Below are 22,934 nucleotides of genomic sequence, written 5' to 3'. Positions count from 1 at the left end.
GTACTTAGCCAGAACATATTTACCTTCTTTTGGTGTAAAGAAATGTGATCATTTTCCCCATGTGTCAGGGCTTGATTTTAAGGATTACTACTGCAAATAGTGGAGGAAAAAGTGTTCTAGAAAACTAACTTTAGATCAAGTATGATTTCATTATTTTATGGAAATGTTCTCAGACACTTGCCAACAGGACACTGAGAAAGAACACAGTAATATTTTATGTCACTTTACCAAAAAGCTAAGAAATAATTTACATTCATTGTAAGCAGATGCTGAATGTTCTCATTACAACTTACCCATCAAATACAAATTTTCAGGTGTAGTCACTGGAATATTGACAAGCTTAAGGTCATCTTCATCTGCTTTATCCCAGGAATTAGAATTGGCACAAGCACAACTGTGACAAGAGGTGGCACTCTGAACCTTGAAAAACAAAACAGAGTATCCTTAAAAGCACGTTCCTGCCTGAGTACACTACATCCAAGCCATGTGCCCAGAAACTGCTTTCACTCTGTGCTAAGGACAGTGGTTTCTCAGCATCTCTGGCTGCCTGTGCAGTTCATTCAGGAAGCTTCCTTCAGCTCAGTGAAGCCTTTAGATGCGTATCCAATACAAGCTAACAGACATTCAAGAGCCTTAAAACACTTTTACTTACCGAGGCCAGGCTCTGAACTGAACCAGAGTATTTACTGAAAAGTCCTCCATTTGCATAGATACAGGACTGAGATCCTTTTTCCTTGGCAGAGCTCAGAGAAAGGGTCAAGTTTTGTCGACTACTGGAACAACTAGAACCTAAGAGACACATTTGTTTTAAAGTTCTTGCAAACTCAATATTGCTTCTTGTGCAAATCTATCAAGAATTGCATTTACTCTTTCCAATAAAATCCAGTTTAGAAGCAAACAACAATTATTCTTTTATTTACAGTTCTACTTGAGAAATTACACATTAGAATTCATTGTCTGTGACAATAACTATGCATTTTACCTTAATAATTAGCCTATTCTATAAAAAATCAGATGTGAATTTCTCCATATTGAGATACGCATGTAAGAATGGCAAAACCCATTGTTAACATACTATTGATAAAAAGAGTTTTAATCCTGGTTCATGATTAAAACTTCACCTTTGACAAGAAGCCCAGCTTCTTTAAAAGATACTGTAATTTTGTTTCTAATTTGACCAATTCAAAATTCAAAGTCTAAAAATTTGAACCAGCTCAGGTGTTCCATCCTATGGAGATGATTAGAGGGATGGAGCACCTCCCCTCTGAGCAAATGCTAGAAGTTGGGGTTATTCAGCCTGGAGAAGGTTCCAGGGAGACCTTACTGCAGCCTCTGAGTACTTGAAGGGGGCCTATAGGAAACATGGGAACAGACTTTTCAGCAGGGTCTGCTGCAATAGAATAAGGGGTTATGGTTTTAAAACTAAAAGAGGGCTGATTTACATTGGATAACAAGGAAGAAAGGTTTTACAATGAGAGTGCTAAAACACTGGAATGGATAGCCCAGAGAAGTCATGGATGCTCCATCCCTGGAAACACTCAGCCTGGTCTAACTGAAGATATCCCTGCTCAATGCAGGGGTTGGACTGGATGAACTTTAAAGGTCCTTTCCAACACAAACTATCCCATGGTCAAAGGAAAATAGTTTGGTTTACTACTACAGTTATGCATACCCATCCCTTCACACAACTTTCTTCCCTCTCCAAGAAAACAACAAAAAAAACTCAACTTGGGGGTTCCATGCCTTACCTTTTTCTGAAGCAGCTGCTTTGGTACACTCTAACACAAGATGAGCTGGCTCCCATGGTGGCACTTTCTTGTTTTTCTTTCCACGTCTTCTTTTAAAGTGATGGGCCAGAAAAATCACAGATATTGCACTCACTGCTGTTACTGTGAAAAGTTTCTTTAACCCTGGGGAAAGCTTTATCTGAAAATAAAAATGTGATTTAATTGAAAATATACATACTGAGAGACAGACTGCAGCACAAAGAACTATAAGTTATATTGCAAATCCACAGACCATGGGGATCTAAGCAAATGACTTTCAAACAAAGATTTGGGTTTTTTAATTTCTTCTTAACGCCAGGACAATGCAGGACTTCAAGTAAATCTCTAACAGCAAAAAACACTGAGAAAGGAACTCACCTTTCCCAACTACACTACTTGCTCTGTGAAAGAGTGGAAGATGCTATTGCCAGCATTATTGTGGTGTTTCAATTTGAGTAGAACATATATTTAAACACATTTCTCTAAATTACGTTTTGAAAAAAAAAATTACATTTTATTTTGGATCTCTTTCAGTCATAGGTGTATAGGTGTTTAAATCAGTAAATAAGAGCCACATACACAAGCAACTTGTATCAAAAGCTACTAACAAAATTTGTAACATGCAAAATAACAAGGAAAGTGCCATTTAACTGGAAACCACAGTTCACATTCATAAAAATCTTCTGGAAACTTATGCTGCTTGAGGAACAGAATGCTGGGAGAAAACCAGATCCACAGCCCTCGGGCCTCATATGGTGTTTGTGTAACACGATTCCTCATACCAGAGAGAGCACACAGAGCACTCTGGCACTCCTGCCTGCTGGGCAGTTGCTAAAGACTATCACCAGTGTGCAATGTGAAGAAACACTGAAAGCTTCTCTCTGCACTGAGTTTACAGTCAACAAGTCAAGCACCTTTGGTTTGTTGAGAACCCTGCCCTTCCTGGTACCATGCCTTGACTGAGGTCAACAACTACCACTGGACTCCATGGGGAAAAGGAAATGCCTGGAACACAGCACCAACACAGAGCTTACAAAATTTACAAAAGACTACTGCATTTCACAGAAGAGAGTTAACAACCAAACACCTGAGATTAAAATCTCCAAGATCACAAAATTAAATGTTAGCACATTGCAGTTTCAAAGAACTGCAAAGTAATTTTTCTAAATTTGTGTGTGCCTACAAACATGATCATAAATTGATTAACAGTGAAATGAAAACCTCTAAAAAGAGGAATGTTAATAGTTGCACATAAGGGTATTTAAAAAGGACATGAAAAGAAAAGAGCAATCTTGAAGTGAGAGTTTTGAAGTATTTAATATATAGAAAAAAAGTGGAAATGAGCATATGCAGCTAAGACTAAGAATATCTTACCCTGGTTTTATATGCAGTAAAGTACTTACAGGGAACTGTGAAATATGACATAGCTTTTGCTTATAAGTGTGTGATTCAATACAGTAACATTAAAGACCTAGTTTTAAAAGGAGAACTCAGTACTCATTCAAAATTCAATGACAGTTATGTTTAGCTTGTAAGTACAAAAAAATCTACAAGGAAAAAAGACAATTTGAGAATTTTGATATCTTGAGAATCACTGCACAGTTACAAAATGCAGATGTATGATGATGTGCTAAGCATTTATTAGCAGAAAAAGACAAAAAGACACACTTATTTTAGTGCAGTGTTATAAACCAACTAAACCCCAACGTATTCTGTACAAATTTAATTCAGTCACAAGAGCACATACAACACTGCAATAAACTTCTAAACGTATAACAAAAGTAACAAAATTTAGATAATGCATTTATTACCTGGTTAAGAGAATAGTACCAGGAAAGGGGAAGATGAAACACCCGTAGAGCTACTGTCTTCAGAGAAAATCGTGTCTCAGTAACAGCCTCTTCTGACATGGCTCCTTCTCTCCCATACCTCATTAAGCAAAACTATCTTGAAAACAATCACAGATGGTCTCTGGAATATTCTGGCAAAAGAAGGATACATACTATGAAGATGTAAAGGATGCATAACTATGGAAGGATGCATCCTTACTAAAAGAAGGATGCATAACTATAGTATCCCAGGACATTTTTCTTCTACAAGCTTTAATCTCTTCAATCACAGTACATGACTTGTTTGCTTGATGTTTTTGACTAGAGGCAAGACTTGGTGCGGAGACAGCAGATTTGCTGGTTCAGCTCAGGCCCCGTGTGTCCAGCTGCTGTGTGCAGATGTGCAGCTGCACAACGCCCAGCACTAAGGAGGGCTCGCTCTGCTTTCATTAGCGGCCGCTCCCGTACTACAGCCTCTAAACCACGCACGGCAACAACCCTGCCTCTGAAACCGCGACTGCTGGAAGAACGTATCTGTCGCCTGAAAGAATTAAAAGATTTGTGAGCAGCTAGAAAAAGTTAATCTCATTCAGCCCCTCGTTTATTTGCAGACACACCACGAGACACAACCACTACAGCCTGACGTAATCTCCCCGCCGCAGGCACACCTCTCTCGCTCCCTGATGCTCAACACAAGGCGAAGCCTCCGAACCGCGACCCCGGCACCGCAACCGCGGCACGGCGGGAGGCCGCGGGGCAGAAGCCACCTCCGCCCAGCCCGGCCGAGCCCTCTCCAGCCCGGGCAGCCCCGGCATCACGGGCGGGCAGCGGGCAGAACCGGGTGCCCTGCGCGCTCCTCAGCCCCCTTCCCGCACCCGCCCGGGTCAAAGCGGCCGCGCCTCTCCCCGTGCCCGGGCCGGGTCGCTACAGCTGCCGCACTCAGTTGTCACCTACCTGCCCGCCGAGCACCGGGGCACGGGCAGCTCCCTCCGCTCCGGCCCCGGCGCTGCCCGGAGACCGGCGGGATCCGCTTCCGGCAGAGGGAGAAGGGGCCGCTGTCAGCCGGGAGGAGCGGCTACCACGTGAGGGAAACCTGCGGCGTCAGGACCCCACACCCGCCATCTTTGCTGCGGGCAGCTCCCGCTCAGGGCAGCCGGGCGGGGGCGGAGTGCGCGCCTGGCCCCGCCATCTTTGTGTGGGGCAGCGCTCACATGAGCGGCTGAGGCTCTCGGCGCCGCCATCTTTGTGTGGGGCAGCGCTCACATGAGCGGCTGAGGCTCTCGGCGCCGCCATCTTTGTGCGGGGCGCGTCCGCGGCGGCGTCGCGGCAGCCGCGCCCGCCCGGCCGCGCGTGTGCGGGGCGGCACCGGCGGAGCCGCGGCCCGGGCGCGCCCAGCTCCGCCACGGCAGCCCCGCTGCAGCGCCGCTGTCCCCGCAGGCAAGGGTGAGACGCGGGGCTGGTCGCGGCCCGGCTGAGCTCCGGGATCTGTGTGCGGCGCATCCTCCCGGCAGCTCCGGTAAGAGAGGAAGGGCCCGCTGGGGCAGCGGCGGAGGGTTAGGTCTGGCGGGGGCTGGCAGCGCGGCGGGCCGTGTGCCTGGCCGGTCGCACAGCCCGAGGCGCGTTGGGGCGGCGATGGCGGCCGCCCGGGAGCCGTCCCGGCGGTCCCGCAGGGCTGGGCGGGGGCCGGAGGTCGGCGGTGCCCGGCCCGGGGCAGCGGGGCCGTGCGGGGCGGGACCGGCCTCCCCCCGGCTGGAAGCGGCCCCAGAGCTCCGCAGGTCCCTGCTGAAGGTGCGGCTGTGCGGCAGCGGTACCGTGGGCACCGCGCAGTCCCTAAAGCCGGGAATTGACCGAGAAACGGCCCCGTTCGCTCCCCGCGTCACCCGTGCGGATGGATCGTCGGTATGAGGGCTGGAACAGCCTGCGGGAAGAGTCCCGGGTATCACCTAGTGGAAAATCACTGTAGGCTTCTCCTGAGCTTAGGCAAAGCCCGAGTACGAAAAAATATAGAGGTTAGCTAATGGGTTTCATAGTTAGGATTTAGCGTGGTGGAAGGAAGAAAGCAAAGAGTAGCCTATGTGCCCTGAAAGCCAATATAAAATGAAAACTGTCTAACCTTGTAAGAGGATATACCCTCAACTCCAGAATATTTTAAAATGTCTTTTTTCTGTGGGAACAGTACTTAAGGGCAGAAAAGGAATGTAATGCAAGTGACTTATCAATTTGTGTCTTGCTTGAGTGGGTAGCTCTTGGTGCCTGAGGAGAAAGAGCAGGTACCTTTGACCAGGTTATTGAGTACACTTTTGTCATCTAGTGGGAAAATACCAGGTTTTATGCTAAATATATATAAAGTAAGTTCTCTACCAGAGCTGGAATTGGTGGTGTCATTTTTTCAAGAAATGGGCTGTACTTGTTTATTGTTGATAGGTTAAAAAAAGATAAAAATACGGAGGGATGTGAGATAAAATTCCAAAGTGCCTATTGATTGATGGAATATAAAGGAACTTAGGTCAAGAAATAGGAAAGATGAACCTTAATTTGACACAGTAAAAAGACTCATTTAAGTTTGGTAAAAATGTCATTCATGTACAAAAGCAATGAAAGGAATTTCCGTAAAGTTTAATTAAAACAATGCAGATTTTTAGAAAAGTGATTAAAAACATGTATCTTAACAATTGGTATATGCCTAAGGCTATCACTTCAGTGGGCTTTTATAGCTCTGAGTGAATGCTGGTGGGTTTTTTTTGTGAATGTGAAGAATATTAATAGGATAAGTAATTACTGAACTTTCAGACCTCCTTAGAATTCTAAATAATTAAGTGTTCAGGTACAAAGTTGCACTCTGTGTCACTCTTGCTTTGTTGCTATAAAATATAAATAAATGTTAAATGAAATTATTCCTGTCCCTCACTGGTAAAATAACCATGAGTGCAATGAAGGAGCCTAAGCTTACAGATTACTGGTTTGAGATGCTGTTATTCAGAGCTGTACTGACACAATAATAAAAGCCTGTAATGAAGACACAATTGCTGCTTCATATAATTGATGTCTTCAGAATAATCCTTTTATTCTTAAAATCTTCCATCAGCATTCCCTTACTGAACTCTGTAAAATGATCTCTTAAAACAGCTCCATATTTAGAATATCAGTGGAATACATAAAACAATTGGTTTTTTCAGTATCTGTTGAAGTGTTAACTACTGTAACTAGGCAGATGAAATCATTAATCCAAAACTTTTTGAAATATTTTAAATTTTGTTTTGTTTCTTTAGGAGATATTGGGTTCCTTCCATGACCCAAAGATAATTTTGGAGATCAGGTGAATTCCATAGTGTTTGATGGGAGTTTTTTGTGGGTGTGATAGGCTTTCCTTGGTAGGCACCACACAAGTCTGATGCTGTGGAATTCTGCTGAGCAATAAGCAGGTTGCTGGTCATGATGCTTTGAATTGTAGTCCACATTTCTCTGATGGCTCAATTTTGTTTTACTTGGGGAATGAAAAGACTTGTCAGGAACACAAAAAACCCTCCAAGACTGGACTTGAAGAGCATTTTTTCTTTGAAGTGTGAGTCTGTGCATGCTCAAAGCAAAATTCTGTTGGTGAGTCCTACTTTGGAGCATGAATTGGTTCACTTCGTGGGATGGGGTAGTGTGAAGCATTGAGATAGGTGAGCTGCAACCTCTGAGGGGAAGCAATGGGGAGAGCTGGCAATAGACTGCGAGAGAAATCCTCTCCCAGACCTGTGGGAAGCATTTGTTGAAAACCTTATTGCATGAGTGTGGTCACGAGCAGCTGGTGTGGAAACAGGCTGAGAGAGTGGGGCTGATCAGCCAGGGGAGAGAGGGAGACCTTGCACAAGAGACTTGGAGCAGGACTTCACCAAGGGCAAGGATAGGACAGGGGGAATGGCTTTGAACTCAGAGGGCAGGTTTAGTTAGGTATTAGGAAGAAATTCTTTATTGTGAGGGTGGAGAGACACTGGAACAGGCTGTTCAGAGAAGTTGTGGATGCCCCAGGCACCCTGACCTGGTGAGTGGCACCCTGCCCATGGTGGGGCTTTGGAACCAGATGATCTCCAAGGTTCCTTCCAGCCCAAACCATGCTATGATTGTGTGCTCTCATGGGATCATGAAATGGAGATATGCTCCAGCCTCAGAACAGGAGTATAGCATGGAATGCAAGGGAAACTACAAATCCTATTGGATTATTTTGGTTTTTTTTTTTTTCTAGTACTGAAAATGCAGAAAAACAATTTTTGGATGACGCCAACGCAATGCAGAAGCTGGTGTAAAAGCAGATGTGATAATGAGCTGCAGGGGAAGAAAAGCAATCTCTTCACATGGAGTAGGAAGTGGTGAAATGGAGGAAGGTCACTGAGCAAGGGAGGGGCTACCCTGGGCTGGCTAGGACTTAGATGAAGGATGAGTCATGGCTTTTGAATTAATTTGACAGTTTTAGACTTTAACATAAAATTCTACAAAATGTGTTTCTGCAGCTATGTGTATTAAGCTACCAAGGTTATGGCAGAGTTATCACAGTGCTGTGAGATGGAAGGAGGTGTGTAAAGAAATTGTTAACAAAAGGTGAAAGAATGGCCACTCAGCTTTGTTCATATAATGACAAGTGAAGAATTTGTAACATGAACTACACTTCCTCAAGGGATGCTCTCCATAAGGACAGGAATAGGGAGCACATCCACAGGGACATGAGTTCGAACAGCTTTGGCCTTTCTGATCATTGTTAGAAGAGAGATGCAGATTGCACCAAGAAACAGAAACTGGCATGAGCAGAACTCCTGGGTCTGGGTTTGTTCAGGACTGCAGGTTTGGATTTGTGGAGTTTTATGTATGAAAAGTTAAATACAAATTAAATACAAATTAAATACAAATCTGGCAGCATGAGGTGAAGTCCCATTCATTGCTTGTATTACTTATAATAATGCATTCAGAAAGCTTCTGCCATAAAAAAAAAGCCCAAAGCTTTACTAATCCATTATATCAGTCTTTTTAAAGCATTTGTATTAAATCATCTCACTGCATTTAACGTGCTCAGGGCTTTATTTGAAACTCACTTGTCCTTTTTAAACATTTTAACAGACCTTGCAAACTGTGGGAGATGTAACATGCATTCATGTTGCCATTTCTGTTCTGGAAAGGAACCTTGCAGTTCAAAGAGGAATTGCTGATATGATGGAAGTTGAGGAGGTTTGGCATGAAAAACTGTTGCCTTATTTGAAGTGTCTTTCAGTAACAGTGCATATAGATTATAGTCAGTCACTGAACTGAGGAAATGCTTCTCTACCTGGAGCTTATGTTTTAGAATAATGCATTTTAAGTGTCATGCCACTGGTCCTGGAAGAGAATTCAGATCTCATTTGGAAAAAAAATCCTAAATGTAGTATTTTCAGTCTTGTGAGATAAGTTCTGAAATACCTTATTGAACAACTGTTAACATGATATTAAAAAGACTGAAGCATATATACTTATACTTATGAGTCCATATATACAATTATGTATCTAATAATTATATTATTATATAGTGATTATTTTTATATAAAATGTATTTGTGTATATATATGTGTGTGTGTACATATATGCATGTAATAGGACATGAAGAAATTTTCCATAACAAATAAGATGTAATACTTCAATAATATTACCTGTGTAACAATGTTTATAGCAATAAAACAGACTATTTATAGACATACACCTATATAGAAAAATGACCAAAGGGAGCTGAAATGGCTCTTGATTCAAAGGGATTTACTGCAAGACAACAGAAGGAACAAGTCAGACATGATAAGCTGAGAGTTTACCTGGGAGAGTGTGTGAGGTGCCCGTTAGGCAAGGTTTGATTTCCCCACTCTGTCAGAGCTCTGGGGGGCTCAATATTGAAATGAGTGATTGGTCCTGTAAGTGGAAGGAGCAAACCTTGATCTGCCAAAGCACACAGGCACAGTGGAAAGAGGTGTTGATGGCAGTGCCAAAGGCTGCAGACAGAACAAGGAGGGCACATCACTGAGTTGAAGTTTAGTTGCAAGTCTTGATAAAGGAGTGCTACATTGGACAGATATTGGGCAGAATAATTGAGCAGAACAAGTTAATTTTTGTGGCCTTTAGAGAGATTGAGTCATCAATAGTAATTGCTTAAGTGACAAAACTGAAACAAAGTTATTGGATAGTCCCTGTCTGAATGAGTCAGTTGGAGTATTTATATGAAAAGAACATTACAGAGTTAGTATTTTTATTTTCCTTCTGTTGTTTTCTGTGCAACTATTGAAATAATAATAACAAAGTGATTGTATGTAGCATTCTTTATTTCTGATAAGTTTCTACGTCTACACCAGAGACCTTGGATGGGCAAAGAGAACAAGATAAAAGTGTTGCTGAGTGTTTAGTGCTACATGTGAGTCACAAGTTTGTCTCCTTTTGATATATAATATGTCTGAATCTAGAATGTGTCTTTGTAAATAAATAAAACCAAGATAAAGTTTCTGTATCCTGTGATAAACAAGTCTTGTGTTTCTGCAGTTCAGCCTCCACAGCTTCAGCAGTGTTGCAAAGATCCTTTTCCAGAACATACAGGCAAAGCCACTGTCAGTTCTAGGTTGGCTTGAAAACCAATGTTTATATCATTTGAGTGCCATGGCAGAGTCTAGAAAGTTAAATAATTGACCCAAATCACCTCTGGTCCATTCAGAATTCTTTTGGTTTGACTTAGAAATCCTTAGATTTCATTTTAGAAGTCAGCAATAGTTTTGGGCTATTGGAGTCTATAAACTTGTTTATATTAACTTAGTCTAAAGAGGCACATTGTTTTATATATATGTTGCATATTTGGTATCTAGTATTGCTGTCTAGTCTAAGGAATTGGGTTTTACTCATTCTTACTTCTCTTGACAGGTGATTCTCTGGTGTTTAAAATTACAGCTACAGCATCTCAGAAAATACAGCTTCAGCCATGTCATCACCCAGCAGCAATTGCCCACACCTGGAATCAGTTGGTGAGATAACAAAGGAGGAATTGATACAGAAATCTCATGTGAGTTGTGGCAATTCACTTTCTTCCTATCCCTGTTAACTGGTCAGGTATTTTAGGTACCATGTTAGTGTATTATTAGTTATAAGGTGCATTTAAGTGTCAAGCATGGGTAAAAGCTCCTCTGCTGGAATAGTAGGGTTTAAATAAAGTATGAGAAGAATTGTGGGATTGATGAAGCTGCAAATCTATTTTTCAGCACTTAAAGAGCACCTTTGCCATGATTGATGTTTTATTGGAATCATTAATTAAAAGAGTTAGCAGAACACCAAGCTGAACTTCTTTTTCATTGAAGCATTTGGTTATTCAGACTGTCAGTGTAATATACCACAACTGACTTCAAGTAGAAACTGTAACAAAGAAATTTATGCTTGAATTTACTTGGGTAACAGTTCTCTTTTTGATGGAGAAGCCACAGTACGAGAAGACTCCCCTCCCTGAAATCTTTGTTTCAAGCTAGTATTAATAAATGGAACAAGGAAGGATCTTGTAGCTCATTTAAGTAGCTGGGAGGTGATGAAAAGTGAAAACTTTTCTGTCCATGGTGCTTAATTTCTGTAACAGTTCATTTGCTGCTGAGGAGTACAGCATTTCCCTCCTGTTGCATCTTGTTTCTATAAACCTTTGCAGGTAGTGTCTGCAAGAAGCAATATGAATTTACTAAAAGTTCTATCTCTATTATTTCTTTTTATGTTAAATTTATAGGAAAGACCAATTATGAGGATTGTGATAGGGTGATATTTATGCCTGACATAGAAAAGCAATTTTTGGTTTAAAATGAAAACTAAGAGATAAATCTGAGATTTTAGTCAAAAAATATGCTGATCTTGAGATTATGGGAAGCAAAAATTAGATTGCTTGTCAGCATATCCCTTTTTAAAAGCTAGCTTTAAAGTCTTAAAGGTATTCATCTGATACTAAGCTTTACAGTATTTTTTTCTCATTTTGTCTTGAATTTGTGGTTTACTGGTGAAAGTAAGTGAAATAAAACTTGCTTTTGTGTTGAACTTTAACAGGGCACTTGTCAGGACTGTAAAGTCAGAGGACCCAACCTTTGGGCATGCTTAGAGGTAAGTTGTTCTCTTGTTCTGCAATAGAATAATTTTCTAGTAAAGATAAAGTTGGTAGAATTTTTTTAAAGAAACATCTGTCATGAAGTTCTTGAAGTTAGTTTGTTTAACTTATCATTTAAAAGCAAAATTCCATCTGTAGTTCTTTATTTTTTAAATTATTTACCTTCTATCAGGTACATACTTCTTGCAATATGAATAATATGCTTCAAATGAGGGTTTTTTATAAGAAGGAAGAAAGCATATTAGTGTTTTTACTTGAGTTATGATACTATTTAGCTATTAAGTTTTGAAGGTTTTTTTAATCTTTTCCCTGGGTTGGTAGATCTAAAAAATAATATATTATTCCTGAGTTAATTAAATTACTTTTTATAAGCCTTTCTTAGCAGTTGTAATCATAACATCTAGTAGTAAATGCAGACATTTTACAGAATAATGCATACTCTGACTTTTATTCTTAAGGAAAACAAATAAAAATTCCTTTTTTTGAAACTTGCATAATCTTATATGAGCATTCTCTTTGTACAAATTTCATACAGTCTTTACCCTGGGTATAGCTCTGTCATAAATATGCTTTTGCCTGACTCTCCTTGTTGTCTACAAAAACCTGTAATTTTCACTGTGTTTAAAGAAAATGCAAATATGCTGCTGAGGGATCTGTGATCACAACTGGAAAGCATATAGTTAACTTAGTTTTTAAAATGTCTTGCTAGTTCTTTGGATTTTTTGCAGATGTTTACAGAGATTGAAATTTTGCCCTGTAGGCTTGACTTCATTTAATGGCAATTTTTCTTTAAGTCCTGTCAGAAGGATCTCTAGGCTAATGCCCCCTGTAAGTGTTTGTGTGAGCATCTTAAACTGCCCTTCATTTGTGCCCTTTGAGGTGGACAGTGGGAACAATGAAGAGATCAGATTATTTTTGCTCCTTCTTTCAATAACAGAGATGAAGGGGGAAAGCAGCAGTGTTTAATGTCTTTTGTTAGATGGCCTGAATTTTTAATTATGTATAAACAAACCTCTTGGGAGTGGGGAAGAGATGTTGAGGGATGCATTTACCTGGCAGGTGGGAAAATGCTGTGAAACTTAAACTAATGTTTTTTATTTTTCACATAGAGCTCTTAGACTTATTACTGAAAAACTAAATTTTATACTCACATTTCCATAGGAGAGTCTTGTAGTTGCAGTAGGACACTTAATGTCATGCTGTGATGCTTCTCCTCTTGGATGAATTGGCATCTTGTCTTCACCTTTTTCAGTAGACAAACCTGGTGAGATCCCAGCATGTAAACAATCTGTAACTTATCAAATAGCTGAGATCATTTAATAGAGAAATTGGTCGTGTTCAGTGACTATTTGATTGTATAAATTAACATGCTTAGAGTTACACAGGTAACCTGCTGTACCCTCCTGTGTGATTGGCCTGACTCATGCAAATGAGGAATTAGCAAAAATTGCTTGAAGATAGCAGCTGCAAGATTCCACACTCGACTCAGCCAAATATATTTTGCAATGAGCATTGCAAAATGATTAAAATAGGCAATTATTTTGGATGTTATAACTAGAACATGGCAAGTTCTTAGCCATATAGTGCTGGAAACTTATGTAAAGGTGAAGAGGCTAATTAGTTGTGAAGTAATGCTCTGATGAGTAGGCACTGCAGATAGGGGCATGCAGAGATTTTTGTATAAACATGTCTGAGGCTGTTGCCATTCAGTATTTCACCACTCAGACACTGGATTAACTTTGTGTTTTCTCTAACAGTATTTACCAAATAAGGAATTGTAAAAATAGAAGTTGTCAGTAATATGAATAAATATATAGGAATTGCCAAAAAAATTATATTCTGCACATTGCCCATCGGTACGAGAGGTTGAGTTAAATCTTGCAGCATTCTTTTTTGCTTTAAGTGATATTTATTGCACTGTTTTCTATGCATGTCTCTTGGTTTGTGTCGGACTCAAGTCCTACAAGTTTGAAATTTGAATGGATTTATAGGGACTGGCAGTACATTCCTATTCTGTAAACCTTTTTGAGACCACTTTTTAATTCTCTATAATCTGTGTATCTCGCCCAACAGAACAGGTGTACGTATGTTGGCTGTGGTGAATCCCATGATGATCACAGTACCACCCATTCCCAGGTATGTGTTTGCTGGTAACGCAGTTCCTTGAAGCAATGCAGTTAAAGAACTTTTATTTCAATGAAGTCAATAACCTATGTTAGCTAACTGTGGAGGTTTGATTAGCTGTAATTGTTTTTCATGTTATAGAAGCAGATCTTGCTAATTTAGGAGTATGTGAGTTTGCAGGCTTTGTGCAGCTGCATAATTATGCAATTCTTCTAAAGAAGATGGTGCGAATGAAAAAAGAAAAGGACAATTAATACTGATGATTTTCAAGATGCCCAGATGAAAGGTTTATTGAGTACCTCAGCTTATGTCTAGTACTTCACTACTTCAGTCTAAATTTCTGGGACTGAGGCTGCCTGATGGGTAGGAGCAGGAAAGTTGCATTAATGGGCAGCTGAAGAGGTGCAAGATAGGGAGTGTAAATTACCAGAGAGAGTTGCTTTGTTTCTGCAATATGCTCCTTGTTTCAGATGAAGAAACTGTAGGCTGAGCTGAGCATTTGCTTTCCTGCTCTGTCTGATCTTGGATCCAGCTTGGTGGGAGCAGTGGAGTGTGGGCACTCTGTCCCCAGCATGCCAAGTTCTGCCAGGGCTGGGCATTCTCTGCATAGGTTTGGGTCTGAACTCACTGAGTGTTCTGGGCACACACGTGTGCAAGGGCAACACGTGCCAAAACAGGGTATTCTGGGCACAGAGAGGTGGCAGAGCTATAAACATGTCATTTCTGAGTTGCTGCTTTTGAGACTAATGAAAGTCTTGCCATCAGTTTACAGCTGCTCAGTAAATGCATCTAAAGTTCCACACAGAACAATTTTTGATCCCTACAATTACTGATAAACCTTGGTGAATAGGAAAATGAAAGAATAGTTTATACAGGGGTTTTACAAGAAATATGTGATGTTATGACTGGGTCTTACCACCACTCCTGATTTTATTTTGTTTTGTTTTGAAACAGGAACTTGAGAAGAAAGAGTATTTATACAAATAGATAGTTCATTAATGTAAATCTATATAAATACCTTCACGGGTTCTTTATCAGCTCTTAAAGCTGAATCACAGTTCTAAAGGCTTTACAATAGACTGAGAAATGAGGTGTTTCTAGAGTAGCTGGAGACCAGAAGGTCCCTGAACTTTTGCAGCAAACCAGTAGAAATAAACATTGTAGAGTTGGTAGCTCCCATTGTGGCCAGTTACAGATATTCCTTGAAAACCAGTTCATTGTGAATTGTAGCATTTCTAACAAGAATAAGAAGGCTTTCTTCTTATTTTTTTAATTACAGAGAGGCATGTTAAATACTGCAGTGTCTTGATTCTGATTGCATCTTATTGCTAGTTTGAGTGATTTGTATTAAAAATGAATGTTTGTGTTAGAATTTAGTAACTGAATTGCTCTTTCTCAATATTCTAATGTGCATACTTGTTTCATTGTTGAAAAACCTAGAATTTTGAAATATCTATTCTAGCTTGCATGTAGCAATATTTAGTTTTTCCCAGTTTGTGAATCCCAGTTGTGGTTTTTGTGCTGTTTCAGGAGACAAAGCACTGTCTGACTGTCAACCTTACCACTCTCCGTGTGTGGTGTTACGCCTGTAGTAAGGAAGTATTCCTGGACAGAAAACTGGGATCTCATTCTCCACTACCAAGTACAAGATTGTCTCACCAAGCACAAGAAAACAGTGTGCAGGTATTTTTTAACCCAAGGGAGCAAAGGCAGCTGTAGTTTTGCAGTAAAAATTATGTTTTCTCTTAAGTGAGACACCAACTTTTCCTCCATTCTTGTGGCTGAACTTTCTGTTAATTCCTCTATATTTTCATAAAACTTTTTTGGCTTTACTGGCATCAGTAGTGTTCACTCTGATTTTTTTTTTCTTAGACAAGTGTTGTCTTGGGAAAAGTTACACTGCAATTGTTTGGAATAATGCTTGTAGCTGAAAAAAGAAGTGCTGTTTCTTTATTGTGTGTGTAATATAGCCTGACATACATAACCTGACAGGTAACCTGACAGGTAGCTAGGTTAAAAGTCACAAGTAGAAGTACATTATTTCTAAATGTGTTCTGCTTGAGACAGAGCAGTAGAAGAGACATCATCATGCCCTGGTTGAACAGAAAGATGGGCAGTTTTTCAATCTGTATAATAAATATATTTACTTCAAACTTTAGTATTTAATATTAATGTAATCTGATCATTTTCTCAAACTGCCAGCAGCTCAATTGGAATATCGCTACTGGAATTTAAAAAATTCTGTTGTCTAAAAATTCTTATCACTTGATATAAAGCTGAGTTCAGACTTTTGAATTTCTGTTCTATTATATTTAACCTTCTTTAGTTTTCCAAGGAAACAGGTATCATATGCAGAAAAATCAGTGGAACTTAGAAAGTTTATGAAGCATTTTGTTCAGGGGTTTTATTTATGTGCTCACAAAAGGAGCCTGTAATTCAATAAATGGCTGCCTGTCTACTAGTTTGTTTCTCTATTTGTACATTTTTCTTTCAGGAGTTTAATTTATCTTTATTAACTGTAGTGAGCCATCTGGTGGCACATCAAAAACACCTACGTGAGCTTAGGTGATAACTCCTGCCTTAGCTCTTCCCTGCTGGCTGCTTTGTTATCCAGGGGGAAGAAATGCCATCCCTGGCTTTGTTTTGGTTCTTCAGCTGTTGTTATAAAAATCTCTCAGGGATCTGATAACAAAAACATGAGGGAGTTCTTAGTAAACCTTCTGAGGATACCTGTGAATTCCTGGTGTTCTCACTTCTGTGCAGTGAGATTTAAAATACATTCACATAATTTTCCAGTTCTTGATTTGTTGGTAAAATTACACATAAGCTTAATTAAGTGGAAAAGTGATGAATTAAAGTAAATATTCTTTTCCTCCTTTTAAGGATTTTAAAATACCCAGTAATCCCACACTGAAGATTCCATTGGCAGCTGTATTTGATGACTTAGATATAGAAGTGGAAGAAGATGAATTGAAGACCAGAGGTAATAAAAGCAAAACCCCATGCATTATTTTTCTGCTCCAGCTCAGGTGTTTATTTTTGGTTTTGCCCTTCTTGCAGCAATCTTTCTTACCTCAGAGCAGAGGCTGTTGCCTGAGTTTGGCTATTGCCAAAGCATTTTGGAGTAATGTTCACTGCAGTTTGTATTGTAGCCACTCTGGTTCAAGTAGGCTTTTTAAAAATCTGTTCTACTGGTTTTGCCTCTTTGCCCTAAAAGATTCCTGATTTACTTTCCTTCATTTTGAGTAATTCTTTTGTGAGCCTGTAGTATCCTAGTGTGGGTTTTGATTATTTGTTTTCTCCTGGACGTAATTGACTTCATGCACTGCCAAACTTTCTCATATCAAAGATTGCCCCACCCTAATACTGAATCTAGTGTAAAGATGAAAATTAGAGTGATGAAATCCTAAGCAGCAAAGCTAATCCCAAGCAGTGAAGCTTTAATCTTTCATTTCATAAGAGAACATAATAATTACTATTTCTTTAAAGCCTCTAATTATTATTAATCATTCTAAAAACTGTGTATTTGATGGTAAAGAAAATACTGCTAAGTACCATTTTTCAGAAAAATGTGACTAGCAGATTGTTGAGCTGTTATTTTTGAGATACCATTGCATATGTCAAGGCAGTTTGTTTTCCATCAGTGATGAGAGAAAAGTTATTCTAATGTATGCATATGCCACTTTTGGCTGGGCAAGAGTTCTCCTCAGAGTAGCTGCCATGGGGCTGTGTTTTTGGATTTGTGCTGAAAACAGGTTGATAATGTAGAGATGTTTCAGGTATTGCTTAGCAGGGCTTACACAGAGTGAACCTTTTCTGTTTCCCACACCACCCACCAGGGAGAGGTTGGGGGTGCACAAGAAGTTGGGAGGGGGTGCACAAGAAGTTGGGAGGGGACACAACTGGGACAGCTGACCCAAGTGATCAGGGGGATAATCCATTACATGTGGCATCCTGGGAGAGGAAGAAGGAAGATAGGAACTTTCAGAGTTAGGGTGTTTGTCTTGACAGTTATTCATGATGGAGCCCTGCTTTCCTGGAGATGGCAGAGCACCTCCCTGTCTGGGGGCAGTGGTGGATGAATGCCTTGCTTTGCTTTGCTTGTGCAAACAGCTTTTGCTTCACCTGGTAAATTGGCTTTCTCTCAACCCATGAGTTTTCTCCCTTGTACAACTCCCTGCCCATCCCAGCATTAGGGAGTGAGTGAGTGAGCAGCTCTGGGGTGTTGTGTTGCTGGCTGCAGTTAAACCACAGCAATGGCTCTCATTTCTCCTTCACTCAGCCACTGCCAGCTTTCCTCTCCTGAGTCTGCTGGCATTGCTCAGGAAAGCTGCCTTGTCCCTTCTGTTGTCTGGCACAGCCTTGCAGGATGTGACACCACCCCACTAATTTGCCATCTGCCCCTACATCATTACCCCATGTGTTCTATTCCTAGTTAGTTTCTCCAACCAATGTGTCTTTTGTGTATTTTTATCTCTTCTTAGATTATTAATATTTTGGGGAATGTAGCTTACCTTGCAATAATATGCAATTAGAATTGCAATAAAGTTCCCAGTAATGATGATGGGACTGTTAAGAAACTTATTCAAACTGAAAGAAAGAATCTTCTTTAGCTTTGTTTTAACTTTACTCCTAAAATTTCTTTTGAAATGCTTTTGATGAAGCAAACATTAGAATATATCTTCACAAGAAGTCTGTTTGAAAACTTTCCTTTTATTACTACAGGCTGGAAAAATGCAGTGAGAGTATCTTCCTGTAGCATGTGCTGCTTCTAAAAAAACGGAAAGAAAATCAAAATCTTCAAACTGTTCTTGCTTTCCAGTTTCATTATAAGAATAATTGTTCTCTTTGTAGCAGAGTTTGGAATGCATGTTCTGATACAGGAAGCAGGACTGTATTTTCATTCAGACAGAAGGACATTGTAAAACTTAATTTTGAAGTCCTGTCTATTAGAAATTGTAACTGAAGTAACCCAAGTGGTTTTCAGATGTAGAAAGATTTTATTAGCACCTTTTTATTTTCTGCCATAGACAAAACTACCAGGAGAGTTCCTAGACTTCACGAATTGCGTAGTCATGAGTACTGATTGCTGAGTGTTTGTCATGATTTTTAATTTTTGGGTCTTACTGATTCTTTGCTTAGAAATGTTACTGTTCCCTCACACAAAATCAATTTTATTTTGATATATTACTTAAATAATGTAATGCTTTAGTAGCCATGAATAGCATAATTCATAAATATGGAGAGAATATATGTCAGTTATAACTTTCATGTGTGTGGAAAAGGTGTATGTGACTCTCTGTAAAGAATGTAAATAGTGTGACTTAGAAAGTAAACAATGTAGGAAAGTCTGAATTGAGCAATCTGTTAATAAAAATAAAGGTGTATCATTGGAATAGAAAAGGACTAATTGCAGGACTAGCCTGGGATAATCACATGTTGAGTAGGTTTTGAATATTGAGGGTAATCTGATTTAGTGTGAATTTGGAACAGAAGAGTGAAATCTTGGAGAAGGTTTTGGTGATGTGATTAGTTACAAATGCAGCATAGCAACAGTTTAACTGAACAGGTAAGTCATTAGGCTGAAGTAAAACTTTGGTGTTGAGAAACATTTTAAATTAAAATCTGCAGATGTCATAAACCATGGAAAGTGAGTAAGATGAAATATAATCCACTTTTCTGAAGTGTTCTTTAGTTCAGTTGAGATCAGAACACTTCATTACTACTTCTAGTTAGATTGGTATTTGTTTAGGAGTTCTGTGTTTCTTTTAGTTGCAATTCTGCATTATAATTGGCACCAAGTGTTCCATGAGTATTTTGATCAGTATGTATTTTCTAGGAATTATTGGATTAACAGATTTGTATTTATTCTGTTTTCCAGGTCTAACAGGATTAAAAAATATTGGAAACACTTGTTACATGAATGCAGCTTTACAAGCTCTTTCCAACTGGTAAGGAAAATGATAGTTAATGCAATTTTATATTTGCTTATGCATGCATTTTTTCCTGATGGACTTAAGGGGTTTGGAGAGGTGCACTACCATGGAGGAGGACATAGATTTGTTGAATCTCAGTCTTGTATACTGCAAGCAATTTATTATGGTTTATGGGCCACTCAGCTTTTTCTCTGTTTCATTCTAATGCCTCCTAAATAAGAATATATGCAGTTTTAGAGATTAGAAGAAAATCTGAGAAAAGCTGCAGAAAAAGCAGAGGAAATACATAAAAATAAACTCTTAATTCAAGAGAAGAGATATTAGGATCAGAGTGTGGCTGTACTGCTGAAGTTGTCCTACCAGGAAATGTTTGGTTGCAGCATTTATGAACATAGGAAGTGGAACTGTTCAGTCATAGAATAGCATTACTCTTGTGATATAATCCTGTATGAAATGCAGATTTCCTCCTGTATTTTAACAACCTGAAAAAATTACTGTTTTCTTCTTTTTACCCAGCCCACCTTTGACGCACTTTTTTCTTGACTGCGGGGGCTTAGCCCGAACAGATAAGAAACCTGCAATTTGTAAAAGTTACCTCAAGCTGATGACAGAACTCTGGCACAAAAGCAGGTATTAAATAATTTTGGTGATGAAATGATAATAAATAAATTCCAGAGTCATGAGGGATGCATTAATCTGCCCTAGGTTTCTAATTTTATTTTACGTGTTCACAGAATTCCTCTTAAAAAAAAATTAGGAAGGAAAGACTGACTTGCAGGGCTTAAGCACTCCTTATAACCTGTTATTTTTTATACATAGCAAAGATAGGACAAGAAATAGATTGGATTGCAAGCATTTAGCTCTTAAAAATGCTTATATTTGCCAGAAATAGATCTAAAATATTTAGCTATTTTATCCTCTCTGTATCCTTTGTTCCATATCAATGTTTTATCAGTGTGTCTTATTTCCTTATATGGAATTTGTGTAATATCTAGCTAAGAAAATACTTCAAAATATAAAAACAAAGGTAAAGAAACAGTAATTATGCACAGAGGCAAGAGTATGTCTGATTTGTTGTCTGATTGTCTGACAAGAAATGTGCCAGAAAAGGCCTGATACAGTCACTGTTTCAGTTGGATGACAGGTGTTTAAAAATCATGTAATTAATAATTTAATGCCAATATTATGTTTTGTGAAGATTAATTTATTGGTGTTCAGTTGCAGGTAATGGTATGATCCCAGTAAAGATAAAAAAAATCCATTTAAATTCTTTATTTTTCAGTGTTTATATATTTAAAACTTTTTTTTTAGGCCTGGATCTGTTGTCCCTACTGGTTTATTTCAAGGAATTAAAACTGTTAATCCAATGTTTCGAGGCTACTCTCAACAGGTAAATCTTTCTGATGCCTTTTAAATCTGCCTAAGCCATAAAATTATCTCTTAATCAGAAATCTAATGCTTAAGATACCTTATTTCCTGTATTTGTTTAAAGCAAATGCAACATAAACTTTAGTTAATATAACTTGAATGTAGATCACTTGAAATGGAATGATCAGTAGTTAGGTCATGTTTTATATTTACTTATATCAAATTCTCAAAAGGTCTTCAGTGTAGAATAACTCCTTTTCTTTCAGGAAAATTCAAGTAATATCTGAGCTTCTCCTTTGTGGGAAATAAAGCTGCTAATATTTGAGCAGTCTCAGAAAATAAATATGCTAAAAAAAAGTTAATATAACAGATTTTTAATATATGTCTGTTAATGATGTTTTAAAAAAAATACTCAGTATTTCCATTTAGTGTCTTGGAAAAAAGCCCCACCATTTGTGTGTTATGGGAACCTCAGGTTGGTAGCTTGTTAAAAGGGCAGGGTTTATTTTATAGGAAAGGCATTCTTCAGTTGCTGCTTCATACAATATCTTGGTGCATTCATACAGTGTGGAGCACTATCATTAAAAGCTTTAGGACTAGGTGAAAAATTTCAACCTTGTAATTAGAAAAGCTTACTAGTGTCTTCTGGGAATCTGCATTTATTAATAGGAACTTTGCTGGTTCCATTATGTTTCATATTTGTGGAGTGAAGGATTAGGACATGTTTTAATGTTCAATTGCTGCATGAGGCTGTAAAGTCAGTGTTTAAATATTAAGCTTAAAGTTCTGTAATCTGCTCATGAATTTCTGAAGTGCCACCTATCTTTCTGAAAAAGCAGAAATTCAGCCTTGAAAACCAAAAAGAAACTGTATGGAAACTTAATTCTTGCAGATATGAATGTTGATGAAAACATCTTTTTCCATGCAGAGCAACACTTAATGAGAACTTTTTCAATTATGGCTGGATCATAGTTCAGTTGTGTGTTCAGCAGGTTTCATGGCAACAATTAAAACACAGCAGGGCTTTCATAGCCAGCACTCTCCTAGAGCAAGCTGGGCAGCCATGTCCAATCTTCAGGGAGAAAATTACATTGATCAATGAAGAATGTTTATCTCTTAATTGGGGTCTAGATGGTTTTGTTAATTTTGGTTTTTTGTGAAAGGATTGCCAGCAAGTAGGCATACTGGGGTTTTCTTTCATTACCAAATCCAAACTCAGTTCTGTAAGTTGCAATTTTTAAGAAAAGAAATGTTTTGTAGTCAGCAGTTTTGAGCTTAATAAGTAATTGTTATGATAGATGGGAATGTTGAGCAGCAAAAATTACGATTATGAACAGCCAGAATACAAAAAGGAAACCAGAAGAAAATAAAAGCAGTAGTAGTTGCCAACAAGAGGCTTTTGTTTTCTCACATACCTGCTTTATTGGATGCTTTCTATTGCCAAGATAGAAATGGATACTGCACTGATTGATGAAATTTGGTGGCTTTTAGGATGTTTTCAAACACAAATTGGACTTGTAGTATTACAGCTCTTTGTGGGAACACATTTGGGAAATCTTGTTGAGGCTTTAGAAGAATTGTATTATTGTTGTCAGTGTGATGCATTGGAAAGTCAGGCTGAGTAACATCATAGTAATTTTACTTCATACCCAGTGAAAGCAAGGCTCTGGTTGATTTTAATGGAGCATTTTATCTCTAAAATGCTCCAGTACAAGCAGAGCTGGGGTCTGACCACGCTGCTGGTACTTGTTTATATTCATCGTTCTAGTAAGCTATGGCAGCATTTTTGCTGGTGTTGTTA

The 22,934-nt window shown here is 39.0% G+C and overlaps 2 protein-coding genes across 5 annotated transcripts in view; one reads left to right on the top strand and one right to left on the bottom strand.

Moving 5' to 3' along the window:
* Positions 1-4,728, bottom strand: part of MIGA1 (mitoguardin 1) — a 34,736-nt gene extending 30,008 nt beyond the window's left edge. The window contains exons 1-5 of the mRNA XM_074545990.1: positions 4,550-4,728; positions 3,578-3,747; positions 1,749-1,926; positions 653-789; positions 294-420 (exon numbers count right to left, since the gene is read on the bottom strand). Coding sequence (XP_074402091.1) covers positions 294-420; positions 653-789; positions 1,749-1,926; positions 3,578-3,700 — 565 coding nt within the window. The 5' untranslated portion in view covers positions 3,701-3,747; positions 4,550-4,728. The remainder of the gene's footprint in view (positions 1-293; positions 421-652; positions 790-1,748; positions 1,927-3,577; positions 3,748-4,549) is intronic.
* A 151-nt stretch (positions 4,729-4,879) lies between these two features.
* Positions 4,880-22,934, top strand: part of USP33 (ubiquitin specific peptidase 33) — a 35,415-nt gene continuing 17,360 nt past the window's right edge. For 2 of the 4 annotated variants that reach the window (XM_074545962.1, XM_074545960.1), the window contains exons 1-9: positions 4,880-5,111; positions 10,496-10,634; positions 11,648-11,701; positions 13,779-13,841; positions 15,360-15,512; positions 16,713-16,812; positions 19,711-19,780; positions 20,282-20,395; positions 21,077-21,155. In XM_074545962.1, the coding sequence (XP_074402063.1) occupies positions 10,554-10,634; positions 11,648-11,701; positions 13,779-13,841; positions 15,360-15,512; positions 16,713-16,812; positions 19,711-19,780; positions 20,282-20,395; positions 21,077-21,155 (714 nt within the window). In that variant the 5' untranslated portion in view covers positions 4,880-5,111; positions 10,496-10,553. Of the gene's footprint in view, positions 5,112-9,939; positions 9,999-10,495; positions 10,635-11,647; positions 11,702-13,778; positions 13,842-15,359; positions 15,513-16,712; positions 16,813-19,710; positions 19,781-20,281; positions 20,396-21,076; positions 21,156-22,934 lie in introns of all 4 variants that reach the window. The other 2 variants (XM_074545961.1, XM_074545964.1) reach the window with 2 other exon arrangements.

This window comes from Zonotrichia albicollis, chromosome 8, assembly GCF_047830755.1.
Source record: "Zonotrichia albicollis isolate bZonAlb1 chromosome 8, bZonAlb1.hap1, whole genome shotgun sequence".
NCBI lineage: Eukaryota > Metazoa > Chordata > Aves > Passeriformes > Passerellidae > Zonotrichia > Zonotrichia albicollis.
The sequence above is the reverse complement of the archived record's forward strand: the minus strand, read 5'-3'. Positions and strand labels throughout refer to the sequence as shown.